At 38.3% G+C, this 25711-nt stretch overlaps 1 protein-coding gene across 1 annotated transcript in view; it reads right to left on the minus strand.

The window, feature by feature from the left end:
- The window catches only part of TNFRSF19 (TNF receptor superfamily member 19), a 93802-nt gene that overhangs the window by 16090 nt on the left and 52001 nt on the right, over window positions 1-25711 (minus strand). The window contains exon 6 of the mRNA XM_019530176.1: window positions 22394-22479. Within this exon, the coding sequence (XP_019385721.1) occupies window positions 22394-22479 (86 nt within the window). The remainder of the gene's footprint in view (window positions 1-22393; window positions 22480-25711) is intronic.

A 25711-nucleotide genomic window follows, 5' to 3' on the forward strand; every position in this document is an offset into this window, starting at 1 on the left:
TCAGGGAATAAGGATGTAATATTTTAGGATGTTTTCTGTTCAAACTAAAATATAAAATATAACCCCAGTGCCTGTGTCAGTTTTTTTCTAAATGTATTCAAGGTGTCCAGTAACTCCTCCTTTGGAAAATCTTGCAATTTTATTTTATCTTTCTTGTGTTCTACTGTTAACACAAAGCATTTTTCATTAGTGTTTAGTTTAACTATTTAAAGTCCTAAATGTACTTACAGCAGGTTGCATATTAGCCATTTACATTTTTTGCAGCCACATTTTTTTCTTCCTGTGTTTTCTATTTTATGGTACGACATTGTATACATCTTCTCTTTTTCACAGAAGTTTGTAATGCCCAGGGTAGGCAGTGCCTTTCTATGTCTATTCTTGTATTATCACATTTATACGTTTTATGGACAGATTTGAATTTTATATGATATGAACAGCACATGACACCATGAGAGAGGGGAAAAAAGTATATTTATCAAAATGTTTTCTTCAGCATTTAATGATACTGGGTTATAAAACATAGGTGTTTTTCCCCCTTAAAACTCCCACTAACATCACAAATATCAATCTAATCAATACTCTACATACACAAGAATAGATAAGGCATTATTAAACCTAGATTAATGATTAATAGGACATAAATAGATTCAAAGTTCTTACAAAACTATAGGCTAAAGATAAGGGCCTTCAGAAATAACTAATATTTATTCTGGTTAATAACAACATACACAGTTGCTACAGTCATAGTTGCAAATAAATTTTCTATTGTTTTGGTTTTTTTTAAAAAAAGGTCATTGGTCTCTATAGGAATTGTTTTCTCTGAGATACATGTGTCTTTGAGATACATTTGGCTTCATGAGTATGTACACTCCCAGTGCAATCAAACTGGACACTTTTAATCAGCAGTACTCTGCTGAATGGCATATGCGTAGGGAACCACTACAATTGTGGTGAGACAGGTTTTTATGACTTACTTGTGGCATGCAGATGATTTCATGGGGATTTTGTGGTGGCCCTGCCCCATGGCATTGACTGGTGGAGACGCCCCAGTGGGGAGAGGAGGGACAAAGGGGCACCTGCTATCTTGACTTCTGCCCTTCATGCCACCCCACCAGCCAGCGCCTTCCCCTTGTGGATTTCACTGGGGAGCCAGCATTTTATTTTCATTTCAATTGGTTTTTTTGTTTATTTCACAGATTTCACAAGCAGTCCCAGATTTCAAAGCTTCTGTGAAAACATGAACTAAGTCGATTCCTTTGTTTGTGTAATCCTGCAAGTGCTCTTGTATCTCCAAGTGAGGACATAAAAGGAAATGACCACTTCAGGTAACCTTCTGCTCCTTCACCATCCATAATAAATTCTTCATTAGTGGGAAGGTAAAGTGGTTTGTGGATTATATACATGAACAGAATATCTTGAAGACCCAAGGTTATATGGAAAAATAACCATTGGTTTTTATTTGATTGAGTGTAAACACATATATTCTAGTTTACATGATTATCAAACAGTATTCCCTTAGGTGATGAGAACTTGTAGTCCATTTAAATACAGTGAATGAAAAACTGTCTGCATTAACTCTGAATATTTTGATGATGACATGGGTGGACTACACTGATGCCCTGCAAAGATCCCATTCCTCAGCTGAATCACTAACGTGATGCTCCAGGGTAAAAAACAACAATTCTTTCTGGAGATGTTACTTTTGCCTAGTCATCACTAGTCTTGATATACAAGGAACCTGATATATAAGGGATGATAAACAGTTTATCCTCTTACCCTTTTATAATCTTTGTTTCTATTAATCAGATACTTGTTTTTTCATCAGACAGTCTGCAACTAATTTGTACTCCTACTTCTTTCCAATTCATTTTTACCTAAATAACTTTACATAATAGATACTATCTTTTTAAAATACAAATAGTTCACTCTAAAAGATGGCTGATGATTCCCAGTATCTGGGGGAACTATGGTCTTTTGTGTCATTTTTCTTCCCTCTCCCTCAAACCCTGAGATCTCTATTGATTCACTAATTTCAATTAAGAAAAAATCTTGTGTTGATCACATAGGGAGCTGGGATTTCCCAGCAAAAGGATCCAGTCAGCCAGTGGCATAACTATGGAGGGGTGACTGGAGCAACCGCAAGAGGTGCCAACTTTGGGGACAGAAAAAACAAAAAGGGCTGCCACCACAGCCACAGAATCACCCCTGCATGTGGTAGCAACCCCAAGTGCACAGCTACACCACTACAACTCTGCTGTCAGTGGTAACTAAATTGACTGGAGCTGTGAGTTAGCTGGTCCCTCTTTCCTTCTCGGACTAAATCTGAATTACAAAACTGACTGGGCAAGATTAACTTTCAGGAAAATTTCTCTTGTCAGCTGACATTATTAGCTTAATGCTGACACTTTTTTCATTCATCCAAACTTCTCTATTGCATAAATGTGCTCTGCAGCTAAACACAAAACAGGCACAGGCTAAAATATTAAGAATTCTTTCCAAGCTAGTACAATCTCATTTCCAATAGCTAAGTGCAACTGGCTACTGGTAAGAGTACACTGAATGAAAAATCCATAATCAAATTCAGCTTTGGAAGCATTTGATTTATTAAAAGATAAAAGATACTGCAAGGAACAGTTGCATGAAATTTAAGAAAGTCACTCCTGAGGTAAGAGGATACAGGAGAAAGAGGATACACACATCCAATTATTTTCAGATTTGCCTTGATAGGAATCTAAATAGGAGAATCAGCATGTATATAAAACAGCTGTCATCATATGGTGGTTCACATTTCAGATACAGACAAAGGGTCAGATCTAATAAAGAACATAGTGCCTACAAGTTAGTACTCTATCTTTTAGGCACCCTGACCCCCCAGATTGCAATTCAGAACTCTGTTTTAGGCCCTAGGCTTCTTATATAGTACATGGGAGAATCACATGCCTCAGAAAGGAAACCAATACAGCCTCCACACTGAGGCAAGCATCAGCATGCCCAGCATGCAAATTGCTAGAGCTAACCCAGCAGGAGGGGAGCAAGTCTGAAATCTTTATCTGAAGTTGCGTTAGGGTCCTGAACCCTCTCCTGAATGCAGAAGTTTATGCCTCTTTTGTTTTGAAGAACTTTCTTTTAAAAGCAGTGGTGTATGCTATGTTTTGGGTTGTTTTTAAATGCCAAAGGTGATCTCAGAGGTGTAGGTCATGGCTACAACCTACAGATAAGGTTCTTTGCGTGAATCTGATATCTTTTATTAGACCAACTTAAATAGTTGGAAAACAATTATTAAGCAAGCTTTCGGGTTCAAAAACCCTTTGTCAGGCTAAGGTGACCTGTAAAAGGTTGGAGACCACCATCTTAAACCTAGCAAACTATAATTTATTTTCTGAGCAATAGCACAGCTCCACAGGACGAGTAGAGCTCCCCCCCCACCTTGCACAAAATAATCTGTAGTTTACTAGTTAATGCATACTCCTGGATGATGGGAGAGGTGGATTTGAATTCCTTGACTGTGGGAAAGGTAGAGAACCCAGACTTAACACCACACACCACCTGCAGACCAAATTATGCATTTCTATTAGCGAGGGATTCACAATCCGAAACCCCTGTTTACATCCAAAGCTGTAAGTGAGGAGGACAAGATTGGGACTGCTTATGCTTAATGCATTTTGTATTAAACAGTGATTGGATAAAATTCATAAACAGCATTGGATCAACAATCAAAATCAGAAACATCCTCCTCTCTTCATGGCCCTATAAGCCAGCTTTGGCTGATGCTCTCAGCCTATCAAAACCCACAGACTGGTTAGTAGGGTACCTTCCTTGTAAGTGGGAGATGTGGGTTCAAAATCTTCATGATCAGTTGGGACTAGAAACTGGGTTAGATAGGTTCTCCTCCTTTGTTAGGTACATTCTAGCAAACCTAACAGATTGGGCCCTGTAGGTACTTCAGTGCAGGGAAGCTTAGTCTGTGACCTCCAAATGATCTTAATCAAGATTCCGATGATAACATACTGAGCATGTGCAATAATTATGTTTTCAAATGTTGAAGTCTGTTCTCATCTAAATATTAGAATACACAGATCTGCACTAAAATGCCTATGATTTCATGTGTGCCTAAATCTTGAGTAGACTTCGAATCAAAACAATAGGGAAAAGGCACATAGCATACCTATACATGTAACAGACCTCTACTCTGATGTGTCCTAATTAGCATGTGTTGGAGTAGACTCGATTAATTGAATCTGCCGCAAGTCTGCTGGAGCGTGCTTATTATTGCACTCCAGCAGCCTCTACATCACATGTATTCAGCATCCCCACATTTCAAAATGGCAACTGGGGCAGTTTAACTAAAGCTTGTTGACTGAGCTTTAGTTAAAGCGCCCCAGCCACCAATTTGAAACACAAGACTGTAAATACATGACATTGCAGGCATTTTAATTAGAGAGGCTCCCCCCTGTCCACCCCAGACTACGTGTATACACACCCATGAATTCCGACTTAAAAATCAACTAGTGTACCTAAATCCCTTTTTCAATCCAGGCATAGGTACCTAAATTCTGCCTCAGCCCTCTATTGGATCTAACTCACATCCTTTCTTTCCTTAAACGTAGAAATTTCCTTCTCTCCCACAGTCATCCCAAAAATCCCTTTCCTTCATGCACCTCTTACTGTGCATCATCACTGAGCTATTCATTCCTACAGCCCTTCTCTCCTGCAGATTTCAAACACGTATGCACCTGTCCCCTTCCTCTGGGAGCCATTTTACTGTTTATTGGATACATAAACCCAATCAATCTAACCAAAATGGATTTTAGCTGCACCTCTAATAAAAATCAGATTTATGCCGCCAATAATGTGCATGTAAATTGAGACCCTACAGGTATATCATTCATTCAGACTGAATCAAGGAATATTATCAATATGTGAACTGGTAAATCTTTCTCTCTTCATTTTAGTTTTCAAATATTATCAAAAGATGCAATAAAAACAAAACTTCAGAAAAAGCCCAATACTATACATAGAAAAACATGACTTGCAAAAGAGAAAAGTGGTCTGAACTCAGTATCAATCACATCAGCTGCATGGCTAGTTTGATCATGTCTTAAAGTAGTTAAAAAAGTTAACTATTTATGGAAAGCAAAATAATTAAATCGATAGCTCCATCTCTACTCAAGGCTACTATTAGATGCTCTGGGTTTTTTTGCTAATAGATTTGACAGCCTCTGGTTTGCCTATATTAGATATCTGCCTTTGATCTTTATTTTTTTTAAATGTCCAAATATAGTGGCTCAACCATTTCCAAGACAAGGCATTAGGAAAATGTTTGTCTCATGGACAGAACAATGTATGACCGTGTAATTAAAGGCTATCATAAAGTATATGCTTAACTTGGCTAAATTAAAATTGAACAGGAAAACATAATTAGTATTTCCTAACCTTTAAGATTTGGTTTGTATGTAGCATGGTGTGTGTACCTGTGTGCGTGTGTGACAACTAAATCCACCGTATCAAAGTCACTGTTTAAAATAATTTTTATTACATGCACTTTCAGAAGCTATACTTTTACTACCAACATGTTACAATTATTTTGGTATTTGCAGTATCCTATTTTCTACTGTAAATAAGGGTATATAGTGTAGTTCAACAAACAAGATTTAAAGGCCTCAGGAACAAAGGATTAAAGCCACAACTTGGAAGTCAGATGATAAGAGCTGCTAAATTAAAATGCATGTATCATTTCTATTAGGTGTGGTTTGCAGGCACAATTAAGGATAAGGTTTTCATTGCACTAGGCAATTCACAATCATCCATCTACAATATTTACTCCTGTTACTGTTGTATTTTAGCACCTTGCTTTCTAAGCATACCCTCACAATGCACAGATCCTCAGAAAGGTATTCAGTAGGCTAAAACTCCCAGTTAAATCACTGAGGTTTAGTTCCAATTTTTTGTATTTGTGTTACAATACATCTTTACACGTTCCCATACAATTTTTTTCTACAGGATCCCAGTCTTATTGAGACAGGATAGACAGAGTTGCACAGATGAATCAGAGTTATGTAGAATAGGAGGCTATTGTGTGTAAACCTCTTGCTTCATTTGTTGTAGAGGCTGAGGGCATGTCCACTGAATGAATCAAGTGACTGCATAAAGAAAAAGATGGTTTCCTAGTTGAGCCAGATGAATGCCACCCTGGAAACCCGGACTTTTTCCCTCCCTTTGTCACAAAAATCTAATGTGATGCTGGTCAGTGGTCAAGTCACTTAAACCAAACTTTTTCCAAGTTAAGGCAGAAAGTGCTACGGAAAAAATGTATGCAACTGAGTAAATAAAAACTGTATTACAATGCATGTGTACAAGGAAGCCAGAATAGGGTAGATTCTGGAACTTTCTAACTTTTGTGTGACTTGACCACTTTATTTTCATGCTCTTAGAATGTGGGCTTTTTTGATATGTAATAACTATTTTATCAAATATGCATAAGGGGTATCTTAACAGAAAAACAAAAGCAAATTTTTATTACATAAATTCTTTTCTTTCACCTCAAAGTTATGCAAAAATATAAGGGATGAGGAAGGCCAAATCTTAAAAAGAACAATATAATTATCTGGTGTCAAATATACACTATTTTTGTTATTAATCCTTAAGTGCATGACTCACCATTTTGGATTACTGAATTTCATCCTATTTCTATTCCAGACTTCAAAGTCATTCAGCTCTTGTATGATATCCCAATCCTTCTCTTGTTCCTCAGTATTCTTCATAACGTTACTAAGCTGGGATCCCCAGTGTATGTGGGCCTACTGACTGCTGCTATCCTTATTTAAGGCTAAAAAATGTCACCAAATCATCTGTGCCAGGATGCATCCCACCTATTGATGCTGCTGGACAATAGATGGAGTGTTCTCCTAGGGCTTGGGGGGCCTGGTTCTGGGTGCCCTGGGAATCCCTACATAGGATTAGGCCCCTCAAGTACCTGTCCAGCTTTCCCCACTTATGGAGATCCCAGGGGCAAGTCTCTGTAAGAGGGGAAAGTTTGAGGGGCTCAATACTGCGTGGGAATTCACAGAGCATGCAGGATCAGGCCCCTCAAGCCCTTGGAGCACCTGCCCAGGGCAGCCAGATAATATGGGCAGCTCTGGGCTGTTGGCACTCATGCCATAAAGTATAAAGATGTCTGAACATCTCTCAGACACTGAAACAGTAACACAAGTTGATACCACCTTTGTCATGACCACAAATTTGGGACATTTGTGGCATGACAAGGAATATGGATGTCTCTGTTTGACCTTTGTCCCAATGGTGATAAAAAGTGACACCCGTTTCCATCCACTGAGGAACAGTACTCGGTTCATTGTCACCCTGCAGCTGCCTTGTTTGGTCATATTCACTTGTGTGGGTGAATGTGAAAGGCTAAGTCTTGGAATTTTTTGCAAAATTTTCTCTAGGTCAATTCATTTCATGACAATAACTGAAATTAATATATACTCAGGATAAACACAAGATTAGAAAAAAAGCCATCAAAACTTTTTCAGTGAAGAATACATTTCTGAAAATTAGAAACCAGATAAAAAAATCCTGCACAGAAATCTTACTGCGGTATTATGACCAATTGTTTTTTCCAGGTTATCTCAAACAACATATTACATACTAAAATTATTTTGAAAAAAAATTCTTTAGTTCACTGCAATTAATTTTGAATAACATGAAGGCTGAACTAAGTAACAAGCATGTAGAGCCACTACATGCAATCAGGTTTTTTGTACTGACCTTTAACTGGTGGAAGATTACTCATGAATTATTAAAGAATACTATAGTCTAACATCAAAGCAGTTACATACTTGAATGAATTCGAGTTCTGTAGGTGGAGCAAAGGGTCAAATACATTAATAAGTAAACATATGCGAAAGAATACAGGAATTGGTACTTATTCAATACAGGTCAACTATTAGTTCCTTCTTTGTAACTCAAAAATTTCAAGTTCACTTTAATCTTAGTGAAATTGAGCCAACCACCTACTCCATTAAAAAGTAATGATTAAGTTAAATTTCTTGCAGACATTCTGTACCTAAAACAAACAGTCAGTGTGCCTCTGGCAAAGAAGGATACTAATTATAGGATTGACTCATGAGATGAAAGGTTGCACAAGTTACTACTAGCAACAAAAGTATGGTAAGCTGGTTTGTAAAAATTACTGAAATTCTCATACTCAGTAGCTAAGATGAGGATTCCATTTTACAAGTAAATTCACCGAGTTCAAGAAAAAAGCTAAAATGTTTCCAGACTATTAGGTTTTGTATTAATATAAATTAGAAATATAAACTGTAATTATTAAAAACCATGTTGAATACTTAACTAAATAAAAGAATAAACTTCCAATAATGCAAATATGAGTGTAACTCATAAACAGAATACAGAAATAAGGTTCTGAATGTATTTTGGTAACTATAAACTTTTTTAATACAAAAAATAGTTTTTACAAAAGAATATTTAAAGAGTCACTGCAGAGTGAAGCTCCAGGACTTTGGTTCCAAGCATTTAAAGTAATCATAAAAGAAATACGTCATTGAAGCCCCAAACATCTGTGGGGAACGATATGCAAGCTCAAAAATAGTTTTGTATTTCAAACTGAAGTTTCCATTGGGATTAGCAGACAGGATTGTCAGCTGGGAGTTAGAACAAAGATATGAAATTTGGGCTTCTGCCCGATTCATTACTGTACACTGACTTTAACCTTCTGAATGCCAGATAAGCACCACTCATGTAAATTCCCATGAACAGATGCATAATCAGTCACACAGAGTAGATTCATGAAGCAAGAAGTAAAATCTGACCATTTCAGGACCTCTTAATGGACATTCCAATCTGTACTGCAATTTTTAAGTTTACTGCCATTTCTGGGTAAGTATTTTAGTGAGGTACCTTTAAATGAACTTGCTTTGAAATTCTGTGTTTTTATAGGTGTGTGAACATACACATTAGTAAGGCAGATACACGTGGATTACATGCAGCTATCATTAGTTTTATGCAACCTATGCTAAAAAGTGTACCTCTGCTCAGGGATATTTTAATTTGAAATATATAACATTTCTTATTCTTTTTTCTCATTCAATTAGTCCTGACTACTTTGAGTTGTGTATAACACAAATACCTTATAAAACATTTGTTATATGTCTTATATTCCCCTCTTTCTTAATTTATTCCTGGATTTCAGTTTATATTATGTAAAAAACTGATGGTACATGTAATAAATCTGAAAATTGTAATCATATGCTGCTTTTTTCCTGACAAATTCTTTACTAATAAAGGAGAAAGAAAAATTTACAATATTTTAATGGATTTTTAAATTTAAAAAATTTCTGATGGTGCTTTGTGAATGATAAATCTTAAGTTATTAAAAAAAACTATGGATTTTTTTCTTCACAATTCTTTCCCTTTAATGTTCAGATTTCCCAACTTTTCTATGTAGATTTAAGGAACAGAAATGCACCCTTTAAAGTCAATAAAGAAAGTGAAGATGCTTATATAACTACACGACTTCAGAAGCTGGGTCTTTAAAATTTACATCATATAAGCATGAGACTTATGGTATTATCTGAATTTACAGTGCTATATGCACATTACTTTTAACAACCAAAATCTATAGAATTGTAACTCCTAGCAGCTACTGGTAATATCTTCATTATGTCTTCCAAAAGTCCAAAAGTTAAACCAAAGAAAAGTCCTCAGTCTTGCACAGCTATAACTGGCTGTAGTACATGATGCTATCTGGGCTCCTTTATGTCCAATTCTTTTCTAAAGAAAGCTAAAAACCTCCTCCCCTAACATTGCAGCTTTGAATTAACCGGAAGAGAGGTGCTATCTTGGCATATCTTGGCATAAGCTGCATGTAGGGAGACTAAGGCTCGCTGGTTTAAGTTCATTAAGAGGCAAATATATATATGAGAAGATAATACTTTGAAAACTCTTGAACAATGTACACTACTGGCAGTCTCATCACCTGTACAATAAAAATTACCTTCTAACGATGGGAAGACAAAACTGTAGTTGTGATCTAATCATCTTTGCAAAATAGTAGGGGAGGGACTGGGGGGGGCAGGATGACATTTTTTCTCCAAAGCAAAACTAATCTACCACAAGGGAGAAATTCCTCCACAAATCCAAATGTTTAATGCCATGCATTAAATACAGATCAACACATCAATATGCTCAACAAGTATCCAGCAATCAAAAAACACTAACAGGTGTTCAACCCAGCAAACCCAGTTTAGTCAAATCCAGATAACACTAGAGCTTAAGTGATGGGAGGCAGAGTGACAGGAAAAATCTGGAGGTCCATAAGAAATCACTTCCTTTAATTGCTGCAGTTTTCATGGTTTCAAGAACATCTGTGAGGGTCAATCACTATAATGGTGAGATTCAGCCTCACTGGTTCCAGAGAAAGATAAACTTATGACAGACTCCTGTTGGTTCTGAATCACAGGATTATAGAAACTGGAGATGTAAAGGAGGTATTTGGTCTCTGGCTCAGCTGGGTGGGAGAAGAAGAGCTTTCTTATTTAGCAGCTGATTAGAAGATGTTCCTCATAGGTTTATCCTTGAATGTCACTGTAAATTGTGATTTTTTGAGGACAGATTAATATGTTTTTAATTATTATACTAAAATTAAAAGGACAGCTTGGTTACATCCTTGTCTACAAATCATTCATTTCAATACATTGGAAGGGGAGCAACTAATTGCTGCTTTTTGGCAAAAACTGGAAAAGACATTTTTTTTTCAGGTGGGACTGGAAATAGGTGCTTTTTAAACTCTGCAGTGACTGAGTAACACTATGATATTGGTTATTTATTTAATTTAGAAGTTAGAAGATAATCATCACCAGCTAACATTTTTAATCTCATTGGTTGGGCTGCACCTCTGTAACTTATCACTTTTCAAGTAAAAGCAAAAACTTAAAGTTTTTCTAAGCCATATTTCAGTTCAGAATGAACTTTCACAGTTGATCGCTAAACATCTGAAAAATAAAGGGTTAGAAAGGAAATGCTGACACAACCCTAATTATGGAAATGTGTATGGAATCACTCTAATAAATTTTGCTGAAGAAAAAAAATCACACACTGTAATTACTACATGTGGTGAGAATGAAAATGAATGAAAAATGAAACAGAGGGGGTGGAAGCCCATCCTTTAGTAGTATCTTCTAAAGAAATAAAAAATTACAAAGAAATATGGAGGAAAAAAAGTTGCTTGGCTCTTCCGCTGTCATTGGCAGGGTCTGTGCTAGTAAACCAAAACTTTAGCTGCTATTTGCGACGGTGGACTCATAGGCTAGAGACAGACATTCGTTACGCGGTTTTCTGCAAGTGGTGCAGTTTAAATCGGCAATGAACAGAACACGCTTTCACACTTGGGGGGGAGAAGAGGGGAGAGGCATATCTTAGACCAGGTTCTGCCATTTTTAAACCTGCCTGTGCACTGAACTTCGATTCTGTTATGGGTATAGACCGGTTTTGTGTGCCCAGCTTCTCTTCAGTTACAGGTACAGTATAGACCAGTTTCTGATCACTTATAGTTGGTAAAAGTGTAATGTCCATACCTGCTTATAGTCATTTTTTAAGGATACTTGACAATAATGGTTTAAAATTTACATAATATATGTGTGTGTGTGTAAAATGTACACACACACACACACTCTCTCTCTCTCAATGATTAAATGACACTGAATAAAATTAAAATAAGTACTGTACTTCAGAACAAAACTTTTCTAAATGGAAGACTATGAAGAATAGTATTTATTTCTTCAATATAACAGAAAGATATCTTTTTCTCTTGGTGCTTTTGTTTAGTCAGTCAATCTAGTCATTAAAATCTTCCAATGCATACACTGATTGATATCTAGCCAGAATTTAGCCATTGAGGTAATTATGAAAAACAAGAAATGGGAAATCCTGTTGTCCATCTTTCAGATATACACACTTGTTCCCGGAAGCATAGGATTATTTACTGCAGTCCAGTAAGGAATCAGGCATTGCAGTTTTTTTCCTTTGGAAATGATTTTAGTCCAAGACAGTTTACTTTTAGAATAATTTCTTCATAGTCCACTAAAGTAATTTATTCATTTTCATCTCACTACCCATAACCATACTTTGGGGCCACTCTAGCCTATTCCTTTTATTCTTTTCCTGTGAAGTTATCTGTTCTCACTGGACTAGGTGGACTAAATCTTCTTGCTTGCCCTTGCTTGCTCCTAGCTCTGTCCCCTTTCACATACTCTGGGACATCAGGTTTGCTGAAGATAAGAAAGCTTCTTCAATGTTTTGAGATCCATAAGCTTAGCCAGTTATTGCATTCCTGGAAGGAAAAGGAGAGATGGGGGATGGGAGTGGCAAATGGAGATGCTTAAAGAATAGATTTGATGAGTAGAAGCAGACAATCTGGCTAATCCTCCCCGCTCCCTCCCACCCCCAGTTTCTATGAACAGAGACCACAGAAAGCCACAAACTACAACTGGATGGAGCTCAGATAGTTTTTTCTTTTAATTCCCAACCTTCTGGAAGTGTAGCCTTCATCAGTTTATACCTCGTTTCTATTTCAAAATCTGTAGGAATGACTTTCCATTAAGAATCATCTTTGTGTTGGAGTTGTGTTGTAGCTGTGATGGACCAGGAAATGCTCAAGAGGCAAGAATTTTTGTGGGAAATATCTTTTGTTGGACAAAAATGTATGGTTCACATAGACTTAGACAAGCTTTCAAATAGAGGGAGACTTGAAGAAGAATGCAGTGAATTTGAAAGCATATCTAAGTCTATCCCAACCATGCAAACTGTCCAATAAAAAATATCATCCAAAACATTTTGTCTATCTTAATTTGCACATTTTTCATCAGCATATCCAACCATCATGAAATACTTTATTATATGGTGTTTTATGTTTTAAAAACTGAACAGATAAAGGAAGAGTCTTATGATTTTCCTTGCAGTATGCAAGAGAGATGATGACTAAAACAAGAGAGAATTTGTGTAAACTGGATAATCACAGTACATTACAACATAAAACTTAAGTAATCATGGAGACAGTTCCACAGAAGAGGTTTAATACTGTTTGTGATGCCTAACTTTCAGATTAGACAAGATTGACTACTTGTCTAATATTGTTGATTCTTAATATCCAACTTGGGTACCTACATCTCCCTGTATGAAGGACAGGGGAGAAGCAGGCATCAAAGAGCAGGCATCAAAGAGCAGGATTATTCTTGGAGCAAGGGGGATGTTCTTGGCAAGCAGGAAACACTGAGAAGAGAGGTAGGATTTAAGCCCTGACTCTGGCATTTAGATGCCTTCCTCTGGGGTGGTACTTTCCGCTACAGCCCTAAGCACTTAGCTCCAGAAGAGTGTTCCAACTCCAAATGATTGAGCAGGTGTCAGTTCTTCCTTTCATAAGACAGGAGCAGTTATTGTCTAATACTTTGCAATTCTTTGGCACCGTGCCCTTCTGGCTCTTTGACAGTCTGGCTGGCTGATGGGAGTCAATACTCCTGGAAAACCTAAAAGTCCTGGCTTTGACCGTCTGAATTCCCAAAGTCTCAAAATTCTAGGTAGGTTGTCAGGCACGCTTCCTCAGAGCTGATATGAAGAAACAGTCAGTGGAAAACAGAGGAAAGATTGTAACTCTCTGACTTGCTTTTTTTGTTTTTGATTTGATAAAGAGGGCAGTCCCCAGCATCTGAAACAACCAGGACGGAAAACTGATGGAGGTGGGGCCCCGCTGAATTTAAATAACACAAGAAACCCTTAACTTTGCCCTAATGTAGCCAGAGCCACTAACCCATGTAGAAGCCAAAGAGAAGGAAATCTTTTAGAAATCCTTTATAGAGATTACCAAAAAACTCCCTTGGGTCTGGTCAAATTAACTTTTTCCCTCAGTTTTGCAAACATATTATTTTGAAGGAGACATTCCAGGACAAGGTGAATGTGCAGTTGTGTTGTGTCTAGTGTTCTGAGAAAATAAGAATGTCTTCCAAATATGAGACTTCAAACAGGTCGAATACATCCATAAAAATATTGTTTATACAAGTCTGAAACTTAACTGGGACATAAGACTGAAAGGCATAACAATGCAGAGGTAGATCAAACTGTATGACCCTTAGGGGGAGTGTATACCAATTCTGAATGGTAACCCACCACAGATCTCAGTCTACACAGAACTGCAATGACCTGTCCTTCTTAAAAGAAAATGACTAAAACAGCTGTCAGAGATGAGTGAGTTTGTCTTGGAGGCAGTCTCTCAGAGCTGAAAATTCTGATAGCAGAACTCAGCCTCTGATAGCAAGTTTAGACCACCAAAGGCTACTGGTTTGCTACCCTAGGATGGAAAAATAAAAATAAGTCAATCAGGTAGACACTCTTATCAGAGATCTAAGGCAGAAAGTTTTCCAAAATGCAGTGCTTTATTTTTCTGTGGGAAATTTTCCGTTTCTAAAAATTCATTGTTTCATAAAATTCATTAGTAACAATGAATGGATGCCAATAACAATATTAGGCAAGCTTGGCAGTTTCAAAGTTGTAAATAGTGTTTTACAGGTGATTATCCCTAGGAAGTGTGTAAGAGAATACATATATGTTTTATTGATTTGTAAACATGAGGGTAAATACACTCACATAATAATCCAAACCAAAAATCAAGTTATTATTTCACCTAATTGCTGTGCAGGCCAAATCAAAACCAAAGTGAAAGCAAAACTAAAACTAAAACTGTGATCATTTTTGTTTCACTTTCAGTTCAGCAAACACACACAGCAGTGTCTCATTTCTGTTCTTGAGTTTGGGAAGGTGGAAGTGTTTGCATAAAAGAGATGTTATTTTTTAGTGCTTTTGGTTTCAAGAAGTCATAATAATGCCTAATTAGAAAAAAAAACTAGTGTGTGGCATCATTCTAGTGAAGTTCAAGCCACTGAAAGAAGGAAGAAAGTTGGTAGAGGTAAATATTGCAGGCAGGAGTATGCTAACAATGCAGCAAGAATGAAGAAGCATTTAGCAACATGTAGAAACTGTCCTGAAAGAGTACAAGCCATATACAGAAAGCTAATATAACAGTTGTGGAACAGCATCATCTGAGAAAAGTCTACTTCAGGAATCCTATGTAAGTAAACAAATTAATATGTTAAACACCACACAGTACAGACTAGCACCTATATTGTTTTAAAACATTATAATTTTAAAAGTTAATGCAACTCTCAACTACTATTTATTTATTAAAAATAATAAAGTATCCTGATTTTCTGCTTGCACTAAGCATCCAAAGTCGCTTAGGCTTAACAATATATATATTTTAAAATTACGTAATAGATAAATAGTTAACTATTTCAACCCAGCAGAGTAAGTTTAGTCCTCTGGCCAATGACAGATGCCAGACTATACTTCCCCTTGGCTTTGCAGTCCCAGGGCAGCTGAACAGCAGTGTTCTTTCTGGCAGGGGGAGGGGAAGCAAGCTCCCTGCCATTTCTCCTTCTTCTGATGGATGAGGGTAGACTAGAATAGGCTAAAATAAATTTTTTCTCCCTTTTGTTGCAGGAACTTGGCAGCTCAAGTGAAATAGCAGATTTGCAAAAAATGAGTGTTGAGCTTTCAGGTCTGGGAGAAGAAGCAGCAGGATCTTCACTTCCAAGATCACTGTCACCAGATATGCAATCCACCGTGAGCAGCTGTTCAAGACAGTCAAGCTTTTTATCATGCTTTGTGTACAAAATGTCAAAAGAAGATCAAGAAAAATCAGATGAGACATTATCTCGATCTATATTTGCAAGTGGTACACCTCTTTCCATAACTGAAAATCAATACTAGAAAGACATTACAAAGTAATACACCCATCATATAAGTTACTGTCACGTTATCGCTTATCACATTCTCTCTTAGAAAGTATGACAGAGTTTAAACAATGGTTATTCAAAGGATTGTTCAAACACTAACTCTGATGTCAGATGGATGGACTGACATACAAGGAAATCCTTTATTGAACATTATGTTAGCAACACCTGAACCAATATTCTTGAAAGCAATTGCTACCAAATCTTCTTGTCATACAGGTGAATACATAGCCAAATTACTGAGTGAATCGATAGAAAGTGCAGGTCCCTCAAGGGTACAAACCCTTGTAATTGATAATGCGAGTAACATGAATGCTGCATGGTAAATATTAAAGGCAAAATATCCTCATTTAATAGCATTTGGCTGTCTTGCTCATGGGTTGAATCTTCTGGCAAAAGACATAGTAAGTGTGAATACAATGAAGACAATAATGGCAAACTGCAAAGCAATTGTGAAGGTATTGAACAATCATCATGTTGCTAATCAGTCTTTGAAGAAATTACAGAAAGAGAAGCAGGGGAAGAAAAGTGCACTTTTATTGCCAAGAGAAACTAGATGGGGCTGGGCTACAAAGTGTTTACATAGTTTGCTGTGCACAAAGAACTGTTTGCATTGTGCTTCAATAGATAACATAGGATCCCAGATTATTCCTGTGAACATTTGGAAGCAGATTCTTGGTAACAATATGTTCTGGGTTCCAGTTCAAGGAGCATTCAATTTGCTACTACCAGTTTCAGTGGCTATCGAGAAACTTGAAGGAGATACACCGAGCCTTTCAAATATTACAGAGATTCAGACAACTGAAGGAAAATCTAATTCAGCTTTTGTTTTCTTCACCTCAATCCAAAAAAGAAGTAGTAGTAGTAAAATAAATGTTTACTAAGAGATCTGAGTTTTGCTCTCATACAGTTCATCTGGCACAAACATTTTGGATCATCAATGCAGAGGACAACATTTATCAGAAGATGAATTATCTACTGCTCTGGATACAATTATGGAAGTAGCTAAGAATGCCCCCAACATTGACAAAGCAATTGTTATGACAGACATTGCTGAGTACTGTGCAAAACAAAAACTCTGGAGCAAAGACATTATTTGGCAGGCAGCAGAGAATACGTCTCCTCTCACGTGGTGGTAGGGATACTTTAACACCCGACTGCTGTCCAGGTTTGCTCTAAGGATCCTAAGTGTTCCACCAACAGCAGCTTCTTGTGAATAGAACTGGAAGACTTTCAGCTCAATCAAGACACAAAAGAGGAATAGACTAACAAATGAATGCACTGCTAAGCTTGTTTCTGCTTCTCAAAATCTCTTGCTTCTGGAGAATCAGTCAGAAGCACAATTAGTGAAGAAGATGCAGTGTGATGATAAAGTTGCTCTTGCCCATAGACTCACTGGTAAAACCATTCTTTAATGAAAGAGAATGTGGTTCAAGTAGTTCTGAATCAGATTTGCCTCAATCTGATTCAGAAATGGAACTAATAATCAATGCAAGTGATTCTACAGATGGTGACAGTGAAACTGGAGGTGCCACAATGACCTCAGTGGAAGAGTTAAACTCTGTTGACGTAGATGAGTGGACAACCATGGCATATCCTGCACAGTTCTTTGGGTGTGCTAAAATTAGTGTGCCAACAGTTTTCAGTACCTTTATTTTTTTTCTTAAATTTAAACAAACAATGTAAGGGAAGTACGTGTATTGTTTTTAAATTTTTACAAGTATTCCAATTTAAATCATTTATTTCTACTATAAAACTTTGAATTTGTTTGAATATAACATTTAAACCACATTAAGTGCGCTCTATTTTTTTTCCTAATCAAATATTTGAGTTCAAATACTTGTGGCTATTGGGACATAAAATTAACATTGGGGTAGTTTTTTAGTTTTGTTTACTAAATATAAATCAAATAAACATGCTAAATTGGATCACACTCTATTTAGGGCATTGGAAAATTTTCTGGAAAACCCACATCGCTGACTCTTATTGAACAAATGGAAACCCACCCCACTACTACTCAGCTGGTGGTACTGCAGTGGGTTTCACACTGCCTGACTCTGCAAGATATGGGAAAAGTTGTTGGAGTGTTGTGTGGTGTGTTGCAGCCACTTTGGAGGTTCCTGACACATTGGGACCAACTGCCATGGAGTCAGGGACCTACCTCCCTTGCAGCCACACCTTACTAGGTTAGTTTTGGAAGTAGTATTCCAAATAAGGCTGGATTCTTTCAGAGTACCACTGGATGGTAGAGCTATGTAGGGCAAGCCAAGAAGTAATAAGTATAGTGGATCAAACCAAAACTGTAACAATTTACAATAGATTCAGAAAGTAGCCTCAAAAAGAGCCAACTTGAATGTAATAGGTCCACAGGTTTGCCTTGGGAATGCCCTTATGCTGAACTAGGATCCAGGTGGCTTTAGCAAATTCCAAAACCACAAAATTAACAAAGCTGTGGAATCTACAACAGCAATAGGGGTAATGATTTCCATAGTGTAAATGGAGTGAAAAGCTACAAGGGAGCTAGAAAAAAGATGCAGATACAGGAATGACAGTAAGATGTTTATGGATGCAGAGTTGGAGGTACAATGTTCAGCCAAATGGGTTACCTTCCTCAAGAGGTCAGACCTAGACAGAAATCCCTGATACAGCCCAAATCTGGTCTTCAGTAGGCAATTCATGGCACAAAGGCTGGGCCCACCACAACACCTCCTACGCAACAGCGGTTCTTTTTCTTTTCTGTCAAGTGCTTCAGCTCACCTCGTTCTGTCTGGAGGCCAGTCGTGATTAGAAACAGGTCAACATCAAACACCCAGAATCATGAAGCTGTAAACCAAGTTGCAGTTAGGATGCCAGAGATCACATCCTAATCAGGAAGCTAAAGAAACAGGACAGCATCAAAGGCCCACAGATCAGTAGCTCAGTAGCAGTTAGGAGCAAGCCAAAGTTAAGAAGCTATATATGGATACCAAGTATGCAGCAAGAGGGAGCAAGAGCAGGGACAAAAATCAAGGCAAGGTACCAGGATGGTCTAACAAGGTCACCAAAAGACTTGCTTATAGACAGTCTGCCATGCTGGTTTTTAAGGCTGTGCTTGGGACAGGGCTGGCTTCCTGCCAGCATAGCAGCCAATGACTGCCTACCACAGGGATGGCTCATTCCAGTTGTAACAATGACCCATTGCACAAGGCAGCAAGAGTGTTCAGTCGCACAAGCAAAGAAACAAGCCCTGTCCAAAGAAACAAGCCTGTCCAAGCCCTGTTGTGTGCATGGCAATCCCGGAAATGGGTTGATAAGGATTATCTGCGAACACCCCAAGCCACCACTCTTGAACACACGGGAAACAGGTCTTGAAGTCAGTGCCAGTCTCTATGCATCTCCCCCTCTCCCCAGGAAATCCTAACCACCTTACTTCTTGAATTGATATGTACAGAACACAAACTGCCCTTCCTCGCATCTAGACCAACATGGCAACAACACAACACTACCAAAACATAGTAGATATTGAAATTCACCATTTAAAATGGAAAATTCACAGCATGAATAAAAAAAGGAGCTAAACTAATAAGAAACATCAACTTCTAAAGTTTATACAGAACTCCCCCTCCCCCCATCATCACCAGAGTATTTACCATCTGCAGCTGTTGGACTAAACAAAAGTAATTGTTTTACCAGGCACTTAGCTTAGGTTGTATCTGCTTCTTCTCCGACTTGAGCAAGAACATTTTGTGCCCAAAAGCTTGTCTACCACCTCTCTCAACTATGTAGTTGGCCCAATAAAAGAGATTACCAAACAAGATAGTTTTCCAGTGAGTTTTTCACTGTTAAGCAAATACATGAGTGCTTCTCTCTCTCTCTCTCTCTCTCTGAAAGATTGTCTTACCTACATTATTCCAAGCAATGACAATGTTGAATACTATGGAAACTCAACAATAATGAAACCAGCTAAAGCCCAATTCTCTCTCAAGAGAAAGATCATTAATATTTTGGATAGTTTTCCTTTTCATTTGTTAATTATCAAACATTTCTCTTCAAATGAGAGTCCCAATCTCTGTGAAATGTGCACAAACATATGCCCTTATGGCTCTTCAGTTCTTTAATGATAAATGTGGCATTCTCAAATCATTTCTACAAGCTTTAATTACAGGACAAAGCAGATTACTCCACTGCCAGGAGTGACCAGGAATAACAGTCACAAGCTGGCAGAGGGTAGATTCAGACTAGATATCAGGAGGCGTTACTTCACGGTCAGGGCGGCTAGGATCTGGAACCAACTTGGGCGGCTAGGATGCTGGCTCCCACCCTAGGGGTCTTTAAGAGGAGGCTAGATGTACACCTTGCTGGGGTCGTTTGACCCCAGTACTCTTTCCTGCCATGGCAGGGGGCTGGACTAGATGATCTGCTCAGGTCCCTTCTGACCCTAGAAACTATGAAACTATGAATAAAACCCCAAAGGCACATTTAATGCAAAAGCAGCAGTAAAGAAAATGTGTTTATGGTAAAAGTCTACCTTAGTCTGATAGGGTTTCAAATGGAAAAATATAGGGTTGTTTAACTGTATTTGATGCATTTTCTTCCTATTTTTCCTTTATTTCACCTAATATTTAGTAAATCTTAAAACTAGCCAGAATTGTTATATTTATTCTAAGTCATCATTTCTCTTCTGGAGAGGTAGCAGGATAGTCCTACCCTACCTTTCTCTTCAAGTTTTACAGTTGTGTTTGTTTTGTTTTAAGAAGATAGACAAGAAATACTAGTGCCATTCACTCAGTTGCCATGAATATTGATGACTTCATCTCATTTATAAAGTGAATTTATGCAGACATTCCAAAAATACACTGGTCACTCCTAAACTGATGTCTGGATGCTTTACCAAGGTCTAGAAGCAAGTATTTATACCTTATTTGAATTCAATATTTAAAAATGTTATGTCTGCATATAAGTAATTTTCTATTCCACTAAATACAGAGAATTAATTGTCTTCTCTTTATCTACATAGAGAGAACAATTTTCTTAGTCTTTAAGGCTTTATTTTTCCATTACAGAATTCTTTCAACATTGTCTTTAACAATCCACAATCTGTTTTTTCATGAGTAAATATTTAAACCAGATCTGTTTTAAAATGTCTGCAGAAAGACAGAAGATGAAAGCAAGTATTTAGATTTATAGCTAACTGGATAATAATCAACTACTACCAGTCCTCACCCATGTCTCAGACTTACCATGAACCTTTAGCCTAGTTCATGACCCAATGGTAGTGTTTGTAAGCAAATAAAAACTTGCCAAAGCCCCTCACAAGACAGTTAATTTATTGGGGTAAGACATTTAAACTTTTCCTTTTCATCTAAAATGGCTCTGAGTTAGCTGCACAAATATTTGTCTTTATTTTACTTTAAAAGGAAAAAGGAATAGGAAAGGTAGAGTATTGGTAGTTAGCTCTACCCATTAATAATTTTTTATACCTTTCTAAAGAAGTGAGTGTTTCCACACAGTTCAATGAATGTAAGTAAAAAAAGAAAATAATGCACTAATTAAATATCTAAAGCTAAACAATATTAAGCATCAGGGAGTAAAAAAAACCCCAAAACCCACCAAACACAAGGTTTCATGCTTTTGTATTTACACTTCCCAGTACAGCTGTATTTTATCATTAGAAGATTTAAGACAGATATTTATTTTCAATTCCTGAAACAAAAGAAGTGTATATATCAAATTGCTTATCTGGGCCCAAATTAAACCTTGAAATGTCTTGTGCAATTCTGCTGTATTGAAGATAGCTGTTTTAAGTAAGTCAGAACAGAATTAGGTCCCTCATGCCCAGTTGGTCTCATTATAGTGAAAGCTACACTTAACAGAAAGCATGTTAATAGATTGAATGCTTGACCCTATAAAACTAATTGAAAAACAATCCAACTTTCTTGACATACATCATAACTGGAGGGAAATTATTATAGAGACTATAACAAGGTGATTGATTTATTATGGCCATTAGAGAAACCTAACTAAATAATTTCAAATTTTGCAGTCTTGAATAAAAACTGAACTATTCCAACACAGAACATTGCCCTCAAACAACAGCAGAAATCCAAAAAAAGCTATGTTCCAAAATCTTTTCTCTTCAAAAGAAACTATCTGAATACTTTATTTAATCAGGAAAAATGATCTAGTCTACAATTTTTGCAAGAAAAATCCATGAAATTCAAATAGCAGCATGATTACAAAATCCTATGGGTAGGCAGAGAAGAGTCTGCCTGACTGATACATTATCTATTGGGAGCCCAGGATCCTCAGTATTAGACCCACTTATATGCCTGGTATGTTAAATTAAATCCATCCCTGCATCTGTTTTCGTTCTTCCACATGTCATGATCAAGAACTTATTTTCTTGTTAAGGAAATATGATTAAATAAGAATCACATGGCTCAGTTTCAGCAACAAAATTACAGCTTTTCTTAGCTTTCACACTAAGGTATTAAAAACAAAATAAAAAAGGCAAAAGTTAATCCAGTTCCAATTGGAGATAAAACAGCACTTACAGTGAGGTTCATAGGGAGGAGGGGGATCACCACAAGGAACACACTCCATGTCCTGAAAGCCTCCAAGCTTAGTCTTCCTGTAAAATCTAGAAAATAAAGCAACTGCCCATGTCAGTTAATAATAAAATAATTGATTTTTATAATAGTGTCTAAAGACTTGAGTGCTGTGCTTGGGAGCGTACAAACACACTGCATGAAACAAGTCTTTACCCTGAGTTTACCATCTAAACAGGAAATATCAAAGAGGGGAGATAATCTAGTGTTAGCCATTGGGTCCTACTGCAGGGTATCATATTTACACACATACCACGAGCACCCTGTCCCCAAACATCAGCTCTCCAAAACTGAGATGCGTGTCTTAAGCAGGGAAGCTGATTTTTCTTCATTGGAATAGAAGGCATAAAGGAATAGAAGCATGCAAGATGGCTGCCAGCTTTTCTCTGTGACAGTAAATAGGAGGGGTGGAACAGTTAAATAAGCAGCCAAAAAACTGCTGCCAATTTTAGAGTGTCTGTAGAAGAGTTAACACCAGACTCCATTCCTTCTGCTTGCTGTCTGAGAGAAAAACTGGCAGCCATCTTTTAGCACACCCTCTCTATGAAAAAGGCAGCTCTAGGCCATGGTTCTGGAAGTCTCACACACATATATACACTCACACACACATCTCTCTCTCTTCAGATATAATATCATCACAGCTCCATCCTGAAATATAATGGGAATGAACTGTGGAATGATGATGTTAAAAAACAAAGATAAAAACAACTAATCCCCACAAAACTTCAAAAGAATATAAAATCACTGGCGAATTGCCCATTAAAAATGATTGCGGGGGGGGGGGCCCCACGGTGCCATTTTCCCCCTTCACCTTCCGACCAGGGCCGCTCCCTGCCTCCACCTGCCGCTTTGGGATACAGCCAGGGCTGTTACTCCCACCCCCCCACCTGCTTTGGGCTAGGGCTGGAGCCACTCCCTATTCTGCCCCACCACTTGGGGCCTGTGCTGTTTCCCTCCTTCACCTTTGGGCCAGGGCTGGGGCTGGGGCTGCTCCCTGCCTCCCCTGACTGCTTCAGGCCAGGGCCAGTGTTAACCCCTGCTCCCCTTCCTCCCCTGTTTCCCACCACCTCCCCTCCCTGCTGGCTGTTGTGGGGGGGGCACCAGCCCCTGACTCCAAGAAGCCCACCCCCCACTCTGTCCCCTCTGTTATGGCGGCACACTGGTCCCTGTGTCCCCCTTTGCCCCCAAAGAGCAGTAGAGGGGGGTGAGGTCAGGGGGAGGGGGGCAGGGGAATTAGCAGGGGAGGGGGGTGTCCCCCTCTGCCTCCAAGGAGCAGGGGAGTGGCACAGAGCTGGCTTCGCCTCTCTCCGCTCTGGCCCCTCCATCCTCACTGTCATGGCGGTGCTCCACTGTCTGCCTCTGTCTGTGTAGAGCGAATAAAGCATTATGAACAGACAGACAGACAGGCTAAGGCTTTTATAATATTAGAATAGGGTTGGAAAGGACCTCAAGCACCATGTAGACCATTAGGGGCCAACCTTTTTGGCAGGCGTACCACAAATTAGCCCCATCCCTGAATGCCACTCTGATCCTTTTCCTTTACCAGTCTGCTCCTTAGCTTTCTGCTCTCTGCTCCATCTCCTGATCTTCTTTCTGCTTTTTACCCTGTGATCCCTGCCTGATCTGATGCCCTGCTTTCAACGCCCTGTACTATTGGTCATTGTGCTGCCTGCCCCCAGCCCAATCTGCCATGTGCCACACACATAGGCTGCCCTAGACCAACCCCTTGGTACAGATCCGTCTGGCTTGCAAGACAATAGATTTGTGCCATGTGCATTAGTTTGTTAAACAACTGCAGATGTGGTTATAGAGCCCAATTCTTGAGTGACAATCCCTTCTGTACTTATCATATGTGAAGTTTGTATCAAACAGTCCTGAACTTCCCAAGGTTTCTTCTTTTTTCTGCATGTTGGACTCTTTCCCTGAAAGCCTTCATTCCATGCTTAATAGATTGTTTCCAAATAATTCAATCCTCAGCAATCTCCCCTCAGTCATTTGGCTCAGCATTTTTTGCCTTCATTTCTCTCTCGCAAATATCTTTGAAATAGAGATAAGGATGCCCATGTGGTCTTCATCCTGTAAGGAGTTCTCTATACAGAGATCTTTGTGTACACAGTCACTGTACAAGCCAAAGTCAGTGCTGACTAAGAGTGAATGCTCATAATGCTGGCATGTTCCAAGGCTTCCGTGTAGATATTTTTTCCCCCACCAGTAAATTTTTAGAATGAAGCCATGGAAACATAAAAGTAGAAGTTGTTGAGTCACTGTTCTTGAGTAGAGCATGTGGCCTGGGATTTGCTGCCGCACAAAAGAGTGTTGATGATGCAAGCACAATCTGCTTTAGCCTTAGTCTTAACAGTCAGTTTGTTGTTGTTCCACACATATTTGCTCAGCATACTCATGTTACCTGATGCTTTGCCAATGCAGGTATTCAGTGCAGCCTCAAGTGACAACTTGTTGGTACCAATGGACTCAAGGTACATAAATTGACTTACAACATCCAGTACTTTTTAACCCATCATGATTGCTGGTGGTGAATCAATGTTCTGGCTCATAACATTGGTTTTCTTGATGCTGACTATAAAACTGAAATCTTGGTAGGTATAAGCAAAGCAACTGATCAGGCTTTGAAAGTTGCTCTATGTGTGTGCTATTAGTACAGCATCACTTGCAAACAGCAGCTCCCAAATCAAAACTTTTTACACTTTATTCAATGCTTTAAAGTGTGTAAGGTTGAATAATTTTCCATCTGAGCATACGTAGATAGATTCCACTGGTAACAATCCCAATAGCATGCATTGGAAGAAGAGAAAAGAAAATCTTGAACAGGGTTAGAACAAGGACCTAGCCCTGCTCAACTCTGCTTTCAATTTCAAAAGCTTCAGAAGTTGATCCATCAGAGCTGACTGTTCCCAGCATTCCATCATGGAAAGAACAGATTATGCTGTGGAATTTTTGTGGGCAGCTAAATCTTTTCCAACAATGTGAAGAGGCCTTTTCAGCTCACACGGTCAAAGGTCCTGGTCAGGTCAATGAAGGCAATACATAGTTATCTCCTTTGTTCCCAAGAGTTTTCTTGGATTTGCTGGAGTGAGAAGATCATATCTATGATAGACCTACTAACCCTCAAGCTGCATTGTGATTCAGGGTAAACACCGCAATATTATGCAGTAATTCCACTGATTTCAATTAAACTACTCACAGTGGGTAAAGTTATGCAAGTTGTGTAAGTTTTTTGCAGGATCAGGGCTCAGAATTATTAAG

The sequence above is a fragment of the Crocodylus porosus genome, unplaced genomic scaffold (assembly GCF_001723895.1).
Source record: "Crocodylus porosus isolate Cpor-Errol unplaced genomic scaffold, CroPor_comp1, whole genome shotgun sequence".
In the NCBI taxonomy this organism is placed as follows: Eukaryota; Metazoa; Chordata; order Crocodylia; family Crocodylidae; genus Crocodylus; species Crocodylus porosus.